Source organism: Xenopus laevis, chromosome 4S (genome assembly GCF_017654675.1).
Source record: "Xenopus laevis strain J_2021 chromosome 4S, Xenopus_laevis_v10.1, whole genome shotgun sequence".
NCBI lineage: Eukaryota > Metazoa > Chordata > Amphibia > Anura > Pipidae > Xenopus > Xenopus laevis.
Genome location: NC_054378.1, coordinates 99,078,343 through 99,092,418, shown reverse-complemented (window position 1 = coordinate 99,092,418; position 14,076 = coordinate 99,078,343). Strand labels below are relative to the sequence as shown.

The window sequence follows — 14,076 nt, the reverse complement described above, 5'->3', positions numbered from 1 at the left end:
TGAATACATAAGTTAAATAGATAAGACAGCACGTCCTTCAAAGAAGGGGGGTTCTCTTTTATCCAGTACAAGAATATAGATTTCCGAGTAGCTGCCATAACTAACCAACAAAAAGATAATATTTCATCTGAGACATTAATAGAAGAGCCATTGCAAGATACCTGAAAAAAGTCCTTCACATCTACTAGAGCATATTGAGGATTTAAAGAGACATCTAAATTAGTCAATTTTTTAATAAAACCTTTTATTTTTTCCCATAGGTTTCTAATAATCGGACAATCCCAGATATAATGAAAGAAGTCAACATTCTTCTCTGTACATTTTGGACAAAAAGAAATCTTCTGAGTTTTGGAACAATAAGCCATAACCTAAATGAATGAGCCGGAAATGTTGGTCTCTCCAGGACTCAGAACATATATTCTTTCTAAAATTTTGGAAAGAATGCAGAAGTTCCCTGGAAGAAACATCAGTTCCCAAAAATGAAGACCATTTTTTGCTCGAATTCTCTAGTGGATCTAAATCCTTGGAGACTGACTTTAAAAGATGTAATGAGATCCATGAAATATTATTTAGTTTAATATCATCAACCAACTGTAATAAATCTTTATAAAACTGATGATGACTTAATTGTGTTTTTGTTCTATTATCGATTAATTGAAAGCCTTGTCTAATCTGCAAATAGCTGAGCCTTTCCTTCTCAGAAAGACTATACTTTTCCTTAAACATTTTCCAAGGGAGTGGGTCTCCCAAAATTGGATCTAAAATGTGAGTAATTTGAGAAATACCGAATTTTCTCCATTTGTAAGAAAATTGAATTCTTTGCTTTATGGGAAACCCCTTCAGAAAGAAAGGAGATAAAAAAGGTGAGACATTGAAGTTTAGATTATTCTGTTTACATAGAATTTTCCAAGTACTGGTTGTATCCCTAAAAATTGGATTTCTCTTAATATCTATATGTTGCTCAGACCAGTTTTTATGTAAAGAAGATATAATATGTTCTTTTGAGTCCAAAAATAATTCCAGATTCAGATTAGTAAATTTCTCAGTACCCGACAGCCATTCCACGATATATCTAGTATTAGCAGCAATATTAAACTTTCTGAAATCTGGGACATTAAGTCCTCCTAAACCTTTAGGTTTTCTAAGTTTAGATAAAGAAATTTTAGGTTTTTTGTTATGCCAAATAAAATTTCTGAGTATTCGGTCTAACTTCTGCACATCAAGATGTTTTAGCAATAGCGGAAGGTTCAGAATAGGAAACGCAATTTTTGGAAAAATTAGCATTTTGAATAATGCTATCCTTCCCATTAGGTTCAATGGACTATCCATCCATTTTTTGCAATGGGTTTGCATTATGTGACTTAATGGAGAAAAATTTAAAGGGTATAATTTAGAGAGATCAGAAGGGATCAAAATTCCCAAGTATTTCATTTTACCAGAAGGAGATTTAATTTGAAGATCAGCTAGCAATTGCCTCGGAATGTTAGAACAAATGTTCAGAATATCTGTTTTACTGGAATTAATGAAATATCCTGAAAAAGTCTTATAATAGTCAAAAAAATTAAAAATATTTTTAAGTGATAACGTTGGATTACTAACAATCAAGAGAAGGTCATCAGCATATGCTAATGATTTGTAATGTTTACCATCGATCATCAGACCTTGGAATATATTTGAAGAGTCCAGAAATCTAATTAAAGGCTCCATAGAGATATTAAACAAAAGTGGGGACAAAGGACACCCTTGACGAGTTCCTCTGAAGAGATCAAAAGTCTCTGATAATTCCCCAACTGCTGCGATTCTTGCTTTGGGATTAGAATAAATAGAGCTAAGTAATAACATAAACTGACCTTTAAGACCAAATCTGTCACAGCATTCTGAGAGATATTTCCAAGAGACATTGTCAAAGGCTTTCTCAGCATCTAAGCTCAATATTGAACATGGAATCATAGCCTTCTTGGCTTTGTAAATAATATTTATTAAAGTACGTATATTCTTAACCCCTGTTCTATTTTTTACAAAACCATTTTGCTGAGGAGAGATAATACTAGGAAGCAATAAAGAAAGCCTATCAGCTATTATTTTTGTTAAAATTTTAATGTCGAGATTTATTAAAGAAATTGGTCTAAAGGAAGCCGGTTGAGAAAGATCTTTGCCTTCCTTTGGAATTAATTTGATATGAGAAACCATACTAGAATTTAAGACTTTCCCATGACAATAAATTTCATTATATAGATTGGTCAAAAAAGGGGCTAGTTCCAATTTTAGTGTTTTATAAAAAGGAGAAATTAATCCATCCGGCCCACCAGCTTTGAAATCCTTTAAAGAATTTATGGTAGACAATACTTCCTGAATATTAATTGGTTGATTAAGCACCTCTAGTTGCTCTTCAGATAGTTTTGGGAAATTAACCTTCGAAAGAAAATTCAGACTTTCAGTTTCATCCAGCTGTGAAGGAGAATAAATAGATTCGAAATAACATTTAAAGATATTTACTATGTCTTTTGGGAGGTTAGTCATCTTACCCAAATGATTTCTAATCATCATTGGTTTATGAGACCATTTACTATGTTTAAACATATTGGCGAGAAATCTATTTGATTTATTATGTAAATTACCAAACCCAGCTTTACAGTAGGCGAAAGAAGATTGGTCCCTCAAATTAACCCAATGTTTAAGTTTATCTAATGCTTCTTTATATTTTTCACTGTGTTGTTTAGTAGGATGCATAACGAAATTCAAATATGCCTTTTTTTGAGCTTTAGAATGCAAAGTAAATTCTTTATTAATTTTTCTCATATAATGTATTCTATATGAAGTAATTTCCCCACGGATTACCGCTTTCCACGCATCCCATAACAATGGCAAGTTGGGTTCATCCTCCTGAGTTGACATATTTTCTTTAAGAAACAATTTCCATCTCTCTCTCAGCTTTTTATTAAATTCCGGCTTATCTTTGAGGAAAATTGGGTAAGACCAAGGAATGTAAGATTTTGGTGAAGGACCTAGATCTACCTCAATTAAGACCGGGGCGTGATCTGATAAGTTGATACTACCAATATTTGCTGATCTAGTTTTATTAAGTACATCGATTGATGAAAATAAGAAATCAATACGAGTTCCTATTCCATGAGGATGAGAGAAGAAGGTAAAATCTCTATCTGTCGGATTCAACATTCTCCAAAGGTCCACCATCTTAGTTTGACTTTCAAAATTCGATAACAATTTTGATTTTTTAATAGACTGTTTTTGGACTGGGCCACTTTTATCTAAAGGCCATAAATAAGATTCATTAAAATCTCCGCCAATAACAAATTTATTTTGTGGATAAATCCCTATCTTCTGGATTATCTGAGAGTAGAACTGTTCTTTACCTGAATTAGGAGCATATAAGGAACTCATGAACCAAACCTTATTTTGTAAAAGCACCTCAGCTATCACGAATCTTCCATCATTGTCTCTTTCTGAGTTCAATAATTGGATATTTAAAGACTTATGAAATAAGATCGCTACTCCTCCTTTTTTTTTCACTGCAGGGGAATAGACTACATTTCCAACCCATCCCTTTTTTAATTTTTCAGATTCTACGTCAGAAAGATGAGTTTCCTGTAGCATAACTACTTCTGATTTCAATTTTTTTAACTCAGCTAACACTCTTTTTCTCTTTATAAATGAATTAAGCCCATTCACGTTCCAAGTAACAATATTAAGCATTAAAACCTATCATAAGATATAAAACATTGTTACAAGAATACCAAAAGTTTCTAAAAATACCAGGTCTAGTAAAATAAGAGGAGAATGTAATGTAAGCCAGGTCACTTAAGTGAATGAAAAAATAAAATAGAATCATCATAAAAAAAATTGGACAAAACTCCAATAAAATACATAAAAAGACATCAGGGATGTAAACCATCTATTGATGAAATGAACATCTTTAAGTATATCAACCCAAAAAAACCAAAATCAAAAAATCTCAACCAACCAAAAAAGAAAAAAAAACAAAGCACCAGAAGAATAAACATTAGGTTCAGTGACTTCACTTTTTTCCTAAAGAGAGAGAAAGCTTAAACTCTCTTACAAAGATAAGTGGCAGGGAAAATTCCACATCATCTACCACTTACAAACTAAAAACCTTCAAATTTTAATTTTAATTGAAATATCAAGTTAAATTAGGTCATCATATTATCCAAATTAGATTGTTCCTGTGTAATAGGGGATCTGGATCTAGATCTTGGATTTGCTGTTGTATTCTTATCTTGAATCTTCTGTGTGGGACGAGAAAAAACTTTTGTTTCTTGCCTCCTTTCCTTAGCCGAAGCAGGAAAACCAAATCTTGCATCTTTAGGGTGATCCTTTATAGAGGATGAGGATTGTTTCTCAAGCCGGAATATGAAGTTTGAAGCATCTTTTGGGTTTTCAAAAATGTGGGTTTCAGTTGCCAGAAAAATCTTCAATTTAGCTGGGTACGTGAGTGCAAATTTAATGTTCATCTTAAATAAAGATTGGCAAATTGTAGTGAACTCCTTCCTTTTTTGAGAGAGCAAAATTGAATAGTCTTGGAATATGAGGATTCGGAAGCCATCAATATCCAATGTATGGTTTTTCTTATAGGCTTGAAGAAATAGAGCTTTTTCAGAATAGTCTAAGAACTTAGCAATAACTGCTCTTGGTTTGAGGGGAGCTTGTTCTCTCAAAGGTCCAATGCGATGGACTCTTTCCAGCTTAATGTTTGTCAAGTCTTGTGAAATCCCTAGTTTTTTAGGAATCGTTGAAGTAATCATAATGATAATGTCACTCATCTTATAAGATTCCGGAATTCCTATAAATCTTAAGTTATTTCTTCTTGTCCTATTTTCGAGATCATCAATTTTAGATTGCATATCCTTTGTCTTCTTTTCCAGATCATCCAATCTCGTAGAAGTGAAAATTGTGTCATCTTGAATATCAGAAACCAGAGATTGTAATTCCTGCATCTGGCGATTCTGAGGTAAGGTTTTCAGACAAACTTTTAATAGTGCCTTGTAGAAGTTCAAGTGCTTTTTCAATAGCTGATTGAATAGCCTTTTCAATCGTTGGGTTAAGTAGTTTTGCAACTTCGGCTGCTAGAAGAGAATTTTCAGTAGATTTTTGTTGTGAGCTTTTAATAGAGCCATTGTCATTTTCAGAATTTTTGGAATTCTTCAATTTACTTCTTTCATAGGTTTTCCCATTGCTTTTAGTAGAGAAAACTGAGGGGGCAGGAGAAGTATCCATATTTCAGCAGTAGATTTTCGTCAAAAAAAAAAAAAAAAAAAAAAATATATATATATATGTAATATATATATATCGAAATCCACTATAGTTGCAAGCAGTATCTCAAGAAAACACTTAATCTACTTGAATGTAGACTGGTGTGTGTTTCAGACTTGGGGTGGAATAAAATGTCCCAAATATATATTTTCTTCACAGTTTGCAATACTCTTTGCAGTCTGGAATGAAGATGCAGTAAATAGGTTCAGATAATTCACTTGTTTTTACCTCAGCTTCTGTTTATTTGCAATACAGGAGTCTTTATGCACAAATATTACTATTTGTGAAGAGAGTGTAACATGAGGCTATAGTTTAACCACCTTTTTTCCTCACACAGATGCGTCTCTCATTAGTCAAAGTTAGATATGACTGAAGATCTTATCATCTCCTTAGTAAAAACAATGAGACTCACTTTGTCTTTCCCTTCACACCGGTTAACTTTTCCTCCAGCTCAATACTTTTTGTGTAGAAGCATTAAGGCATAATATAAGGGTGCATCCTGAGGTAAAGAAAGAACCCCTTGTCGGCCATCTTGCTTCATAAACAAATGCGTCACACAATAATAACTTTTGTTATACTTGGGGTTATTACTGCTCCTTTACAAAAACTTAGTCACTGACTTTTTCCTCAATAAATAATTCCCTTTCCCTCAGTTTGGTTTTCTGTATTTTGAAAACTGTTAGGCTTGGTAAAAGGAGTTATCATGAGGTGATACTTCTGTCAGCCATTTTGTCTCAAAAGTATATGACTCCCAAATCTTTTAGTTTTGCCAGGAACTATTTAAATCATTAATATATAAGTTATAGTTACTGAAATCCTCGAAATAATTCTCTTTCCTTTCCGGTTCACAGGTTAACAAGTCTTCGTTTCAGAGCCAAGGCCATGGGCACCCGCCAGCATCGAGTCAAAACTCTCCTCTGCTCTCCCCAGCCGCAACCGGATCACTTCGGAAGACTCGCAAAAGAGACCAGGAACTCAGAGGATCTTAAAGGTAAGTAAATGAAGTATCTTGCCGAATTTAAATAGCAGTTGTAAGTGGAAATGCGCGGAGCTTCACTCCTGCCCTCCCGCTCTCTCAGGCGCCATAACCGGAAGTCTAATTTAAATTTTAATGTCTCACCTTTCTTGTCTCCTTTTTTTTTGGGAGGTTTTCCTAAAAAGGGAAGAAATATTGTCTCTCATAGGTGGAGAAGATTTGGTATCTTTCAAATTAGTCATATTATTGATCCGGTTTCAGGAGATCGTCTTTCTTGGAACAAAATTAAAGAACAATATGGTCTTTCTGAGAAAGAGAGGTTAAGTTATTTGCAAATTAGACAAGGTTTTCAACTAATTGACCACAAAACAAAGTCACAACTAAATCATCATCAGTTTTATGATTTCGTAGTGCAATTAACTGAAGATCTCAAACTAAATAATATTTCATGGATCTCATCACATCTTCTAAACCCTATTTCTAATGATTTTGATCCACTTGATAATTCCAGTAAAAAATGGTCCGTGTTTGTAGGGATAAACATTTCTTCCAAAGACCTTTTGAGATCGTTTCAAAATTTTAGAAAGAATATACTTTCTGAGAGCTGGAGAGATCAGCAATTTAGATTCATTCATCTGGGTTATGGACAATTGTTTCAAGAAAATAAAGATTCTCAGAAGGTTTCTTATTGTCCGAAATGCAAAGAGCAAAATGTTGATTTTTTTCATTATATGTGGGTATGTCCACTTATCACAACTCTATGGGAGAAAATTTCACGTTACATTAAAGGAGTGGTCACGTTAGATATATTGTTGAAACCCCAATATGCACTGTTAGATCTTAAAGATTCGTTTCAGTTATCACAGAGTGATTCTTCTGGGAAGATTACAGATGAAATACTGTCTTTTTGTTGGCTGGTTATGGCTGCTACTCGAAAGTCTATTTTTCTGTTTTGGATTAAAGATAAACCCCCTTCTTTGAAAGATGTAATTTCATATTTGCATAAGCTATGTATGCAAGAAGCTGTTAGATTTAGGATGGATGATTCTATTCAAAGAAATAAAGTTAAAAACAGATGGTCCCTATATATTTCATCTTTAGATGTTTCTAAAAAAGATTTTATCCTTAAACTGATGGGACAAGATGATCACTAATGAATGAATTTGGTAATAGTGTGTTAAAACTATTTGTACTGACTTCCCATGTCTTAATTATCTTTTTTTTTTAAAAAAAAGTACGGGTCTTTTTGTTTTTGTTTTTGTTTTGATTTGTTTCTGGTTATTTCATGGTTCAGATACATGAAAACATCTCTTGAATTTTACTCATATGAATTGTTCTTTTATTCCATAATATGATTGTTCATATATTTAATTCATTGTATTTTCATGAAAATTCAATAAAAAGAATTTTAAAAGAAAAAGAAAAGATTAGTATTTAGAATTTTCCAACTAAATGAAAATCAGCAATGAATAAATGTGGGAGCACTTACCTGTCAGAGTTCAGCTCCAGCGTACGGCACAAACACTGCAATCACACAGCCAGGTTCCATATAGAGCACAAGAAAAAATGGAGCACCAGAGGAGCCGATTATTCGTCTGTTAAAAAATAGAAATTTATTAAAGAATCGTTAAAAATGGTAAATGCATGCCCAGAACATATTGTAGGCTGCCCACTTCACACATTTTGTGGCTACCGGCCACTTCCTCAGAAGCTTCAACTAAATGAAAATGAATGAATTGAGGAAACTGCCTTCACATAACTGTGAGTTGATTTTCCTGTGTTTTCGTAGAGTCTGGGCCTGCCGATTACAGAAGAGCAGATCCAGGAGATGTAGGCCAACCTGGAGAATATAGACTTTAAGATGGCCGCTGAGGAAGAGAAGCGTTTGCGACATGATGTCATGGCACACGTACACACTTTTGCACACTGCTGCCCCAAAGCCGCCCCCTTTATTCATCTCAACACTGTGAGTATGCCACCTCCTATCCCATACAAGGACTTTCCCATAGGCCCATACATGCCATTAGCCAGCTAGATTTTGTAAACACTCTAAATGATAAGGGACCAAATAACTTTGCAAAAAATAAGTCCAAAATGGTGTAAGCCTTAGCTCCAATTCCCTAGGCTCTATTGATAGATATGTAACATTATGTAAGAAGCATCATTGTATTCACTCATTAATGCAGATGTTGTCCATTAGGACCTGATTGTTCTACGTGATGGTTTTGACCTGCTGCTTCCAAAGGTAAATATTGTGTTGGGTGTTGATTCTTCTTTTATCTTCTCTTTCCACTAACTGGCTTTTCTCCTCTGGATCCTAGCTGGCCCGAGTTATTAGCCGATTGGCTGATTTTGCAGAAAAATATGCAGAGATGCCAACGTTAGGATTTACTCATTACCAGTAAGTAACACAACTTGGTGACTGTGAATTTCACTGGCCATAGATCAGGGAAATAGTCAGGCATATCAATAGTTTTGGTGGGACAGACGGTAGCCAGTAAATCAATTATGACGTTCCAAGAGCTCACGTGTTAATATCCCTGAAAGAAAAATCTGCAGTGGGCAGCTTGCTTCTCCCAGGAACCAGCCACTTTAGACAAAACCACATCAGGGACCCTGGTGTGACCCTTGCTTAAGGCAATCTCTTGTTTGACCCTTATAGGGGTTGTTCACCTTCCAAACACTTTTTTTAGTTGAGTTGTTTTTGCGTTGCTCCCATTAAACAAAGTCTTTTTCCAATTGCTTTCCATCTTTTTACCATTTTTAGCTTTAATGTCTCAAGTGTTTCAGTCTGACAGCTCAAAAATCCAGGAGCATCTGAACTGCTACAATTTGCTACATTAGTTGACACATTTCTCAGCAGTATCTGTGGAATATTAGCAACTATTGTATCAATTCTAACAGCTGCCTGTAATGAAACTCAAGGATTCTGCTCATTAGGGACAAAGATAACAAATGTATCAGACAAATATATCCATTTAGAACTAGTGATGGGTGAATTTGCGCCGTTTCGCTTCGCCGGAAAATTCGCGAATTTCGCGAAACGGCGAAAAAATTAGTGAAATGGCGCTGGCGTCTCGTTTTTGACGCCGGCAGCCATTTTTTCGACGCTGGCTCCCGTTTTTGACGCTGGCGAATTTTTGACACGAATTTTCGCGGGCGTTTCGGGAATTTATTCGCTGGCAGCGAATTGCGCAAATTCGCCGCGAATTTGCGCTTGGCGAATAAATTCGCCCATCACTATTTAGAACAGTTTAAATGGATCGTTCACCTTCAAACAACTAGTTGTTTTCAGATAGATCACCAGATATAATGACTTTTTCCAATCATTTTCTATTTGTCACTGTTTTTCTAATATTGACTTGTAAAGTGTCATTTTTCACCTTCTAAAGCAGCTCTGGGAGGGGGGTTGCCGACCCTGTAAAATGTAAAAAATTGATACATTTAGTTGATACATTTCTTATCTTTGTCCCTGCTGAGCAGAATCTCTGGGTTTCATTACAGGCAGCTGTTAGAATTGATACAATAGTTGCTAATACTCCAGAGATGCTCCTGAGAAACCGTTCCAGTCTGGCAGCTCAGTAATTCGGGTGCAGAATCTAAACACCAGAGACAACATTCAACTTTAAACTTAGAATTTGGAAAAACAGTAAAAAAATAAATAATGGAAAGTAATTTAAAAAAAAGTCTTTATTTCTGGGGAATAATCTGAAAGCAACTGAACTAAAAAAATTGTTTGGAAGGTGAACAACCTCTTTAACGTTTGTTCTCCCCCCCCCCCCCCCGAGCTTCTTTAGAAGGTGAAAAATTAAACTTTACAATATTAGAAAAATGGTCACAAATAGAAAGTGATTGTTCTTTATTTCTCATGAACTATCTGAAACAAACTGAACTGAAAAAAGTGTTTGAAGGTGAACAACCCTTTTAAGGTGGCCATTGACGTAACAATTCCGATCTTTCCTGCGACCATGGGTCGTTTTCATTACAGACATGTTAGAGCTGAATAGCCCGATGTACAAGTAGAAACAATAGAACTCTACCTGTACCTGACGATTCAGCAGTAACTAGTGGCCAATGTTCGGGATCCAAATTTTCTGACCAGTCCGATCGACAAGCCAACCCGTATCCAAGTCTTCTGCTGATATCGATCAGCTTGTCTCCTGCCATACACACACCGAATATCGTATGAACTTTTAGATGAAAGATATCTTGCATATTACTACTGCCACATAGAATACTATGTATCAATTACTATAGCTGTACAAAAGCAAATGGAACATATCTATTAACTTTTAAATTTCTGCTAGCAATTCAGAATAATAAATAACACTGCAAATGTAGAATTGTCCTCAAAATCCAAACTTATCCCATAAGGAATAATGTAGCACCAAAAATGACATATAATCACAGCAGAATACTTTGTTTTATCACATTACTGCTATTAATACTGTCATTTTCGTACAGAGTATAATCTACTAGTAATATTAGGCCAGCCCTTAAGAATCACGTCCCTAGGAATTAAAGTGGACCTGTCACCCAGACATTAAAAGCTGTATAATAAAAGTCCTTTTCAAATTAAACAAATTCTTTTTTTTTTTTTTTATTAATGCATTGCTAGCTGTTGTAAACTCATTTAAAAATCTCAGCTGTCAATCAAATATTGGCTGCCCCTCCTCTATGCTTTAAGCTGGCCATAGACGCAACGACCCGGTCGTACGAATCGAGGATTCATACGACTATCGTACGACTTTCGGATCGTATGTGGGGTGCTCCGACATTTGTCGTACTATGCCGATCGGTCGTTTGGTCGATCGTACAGGTTAAAAAATTTCTGTCGCCTGCCGATCGCATCTCTGCGTGTATTGACAATCTGACGTTATCCATGAAATCTCTGACGGAAGTACACGACAATATCCATGGCCACTGACGGAAGTACGTAGAGACAGTCGTAGGTTGAACATATAGGAACGTTCGCAACCAACGTTCGTGTGAACCACCTTTCTCTCTCCCTCCCCCCCAAATATTTTACTACATAACTTTTACTATAGCTGGTTATAAAATGCTGAAACATACCTGAAACTCAAAACAAATTTGAACAAAAAAACCCTTTTATTTCTCATACTCTCACGTTACATGTGTTTTGTTTCATGAATATATCACACATATATATGAAAAATGGCCCGTGGAACCAAATGCTGCAGGCTCTGCATGAGCAACTGGGAGGCAACACACACTGTATGCAGATATTTTTCTCTACATTACAAACAACCAAGTATTTAGGATAAAACAAGACATTTTGAACATGTTTCTGAACACATTTAAAGAATACATAAAAAAAATTATGCTGTGTCATTCTCCATTTCTTCAATCAAACCAGTGATTTGCTCTTGAAGTAATAGTATGGCTTCCTTCGCACACTGTAAGCTCTCAATGCAGCTCCTCAGTTTGGTCTGGTAATGTGTACTAACTGCAACTTCAACATCTACAATAAAAGATACAATAATTAATTAATAAAATTAGGTATTAGAAAAAAAAAAAATTTGCACCTACACTGCACTATGTACAAACCTGAAATTGGCAGGGTGTCTTGCGAGGAGCTGTGAGGCTCTTCTGTAATATCCTCCTGATTTCCACCCAAAAAGCCCTCTGTCACCTGTGCCACTTCAGCCACTTCTGCTGGGGCGTCTGCTGTGCTGTCTGTGAGGTCTATAGCAGAATCCCCACTTGGTTGTCTTCGGTTTCTTTTGGCAAGAGCTCTTGCTTTCTTGATTTGTTCTAAATATAAAAACAGAATGATTATCAGATATGAAAACGTAGATGCGTCATAACGAACGAACGTGTGCTGCCCACATGACTCTTCATTCACACCATAACAAAAACTAACTACCACACTTTTTGTTAAACTTTTACTTACTTTTCTTTATTATTCTGTGAATAATATTGAGTTGTTCTCTCTCCCTCAGTTTCAGGTCGGACCATCGCTTTCTGAGTTGGTCTTTAGTTCGCAGCACTCGAAATCTACTGTTCAAGCCTTCAACAATTTTGGTGAGTATGCCATCTTTCCTGGTATTAGCATGCTGATATACCACTTTTCTGCCATCGTAATCATGTTTCTCCAAGATCTGCACCATGTAGACCATCTCAGCACAGGTCATAGCTGTAGCCCTCCTTCTGTCTTGCTCCATGTCCAAAAGAAGACTGCAAACTGGCGCCAGCAAACGATGTCACGTGACCGATGTGACGTCAGCGGAAAGGACGTAGCACCACGAAATATTCCGGAAGTGGTGGCACAAACACGAACGATCGATCGGCACACTAACGTTCCCTCTCGTAAACGCACTTTCAAAATACATTGTAAGTACATCAGAATGCATTCGTAAACCTGTAAAATAGTTCGTAAAGCTGTAAAATAGTTTGTAAAGCTCTAAACTAGTTTCTTTGCAGGATGGTTTGCACATACATACGTTCACTGGGACCGAACGGTAGGCTTCCCGCCGAACGTTCGTGCGACTATAAATAATGCCGTGGCTGTGTTTTGCTTTTTTTTCCAATACCACTGTCTATTTAATTTTTAATAATTTGTTTGATTACATACATATATATATATATATATATATATATATATAAAAGACAAGTATTTAGCAGCACTCACTGTATCTTCAGCTTAACAGGTGTGGTTGGTGCAGCGCCTTTAGGGAGACTTCCGTAGGCTTCCCATACAAATACAGAGTAGACAAGAAAAAAGGCAGCACTCGTTGTATCAAAAAGTGAAAAAAGTGTATTTAAGTTAAAAGTTCATTACATGACCTGTTAGTGGCAGAACATCTCTCCGCCTGCGACGTTTCGGGCCTGCAGCGTGCCCTTTCTCAAGCATAACAGGATAATGTCAGTAACACATGCCAAACATTTAAACATCTCAACAGGAAATGACATCAGGCTCATTAGCTGTCAGCATTTTTAACCCATTGTCTGCCATCCCTGTTGTTACATAGAGTCATAAGCAATTCACCTCTGGGAATTCAAAATTCAAATCTAACACCCCTACTTCATGTCATGCTGCTACATTGTATCACAGAAATAAATACAGATCATAGTCCCTATTTAACCCGGATGGTGCCAGTGTGTGTGTGTGTGTGTGTGTGTGTGTATATATATATATATATTTTGTTTTAGATGGCTGCTGAAAAGTTTATGCATCCTGAATTTTTGAGAGAATTCATTGATCTTTATCAGTCTTTGCCATGCTTGTGGAAAATAAAGGCGGCGGAATATTCAAACTGGCACAAAAGAACAGAAGCATATGAGACACTGGTGCAACTATGCAAGAGAATCAATCCTGCAGCAAATGTCGACTTTGTAAAAAAATAAAATATCAAACATAAGGACTGTTTTTAGAAAAGAATTTAACAAAGTGCAGTCATCCAAAAAGTCTGGTGCCTCTGCAGATGATATATATACCCCAAGCCCAAGACTATGGTATTACGACCTCCTCTACTTTACAGTGGACCAGGAGATACCACGAAGCTCTATCACTGTCATGGGTACAGCACTTGAACCAACACAGGAAAACGCACAGTCATGTGAAGAAATTCCTTCAGAAGACCAAGTATCACAGGTAAATATGCAAAAACACATTGGAAAGTTACATTTGTTCGTTTCCCATTTTCTTATATCCTTTATAACCATACTACATTTCATTCCTACAGACCGTGAACTCTGAGAATGTTCAGCAAACACAAGCATCACAGCCAGCACAGCGCACAGTACCAAAAGCAAAGAAAAGAAAACCACAGCAGGATGATGCAAAAAGT

General features: G+C 36.0%; 1 protein-coding gene across 1 annotated transcript; it reads right to left on the bottom strand.

Moving 5' to 3' along the window:
* Positions 1–11,604: 11,604 nt before the first annotated feature.
* On the bottom strand, positions 11,605–13,380 carry LOC108715760. The gene is made up of 4 exons (XM_041591503.1): positions 12,918–13,380; positions 12,180–12,647; positions 11,834–12,040; positions 11,605–11,747 (listed from the first exon to the last, which is right to left on the bottom strand). Exons 2-4 carry the CDS (start codon positions 12,448–12,450, stop codon positions 11,605–11,607), a joined length of 621 nt encoding a protein of 206 aa, XP_041447437.1. The 5' UTR covers positions 12,451–12,647; positions 12,918–13,380.
* Between the last annotated feature and the right edge of the window lie 696 nt (positions 13,381–14,076).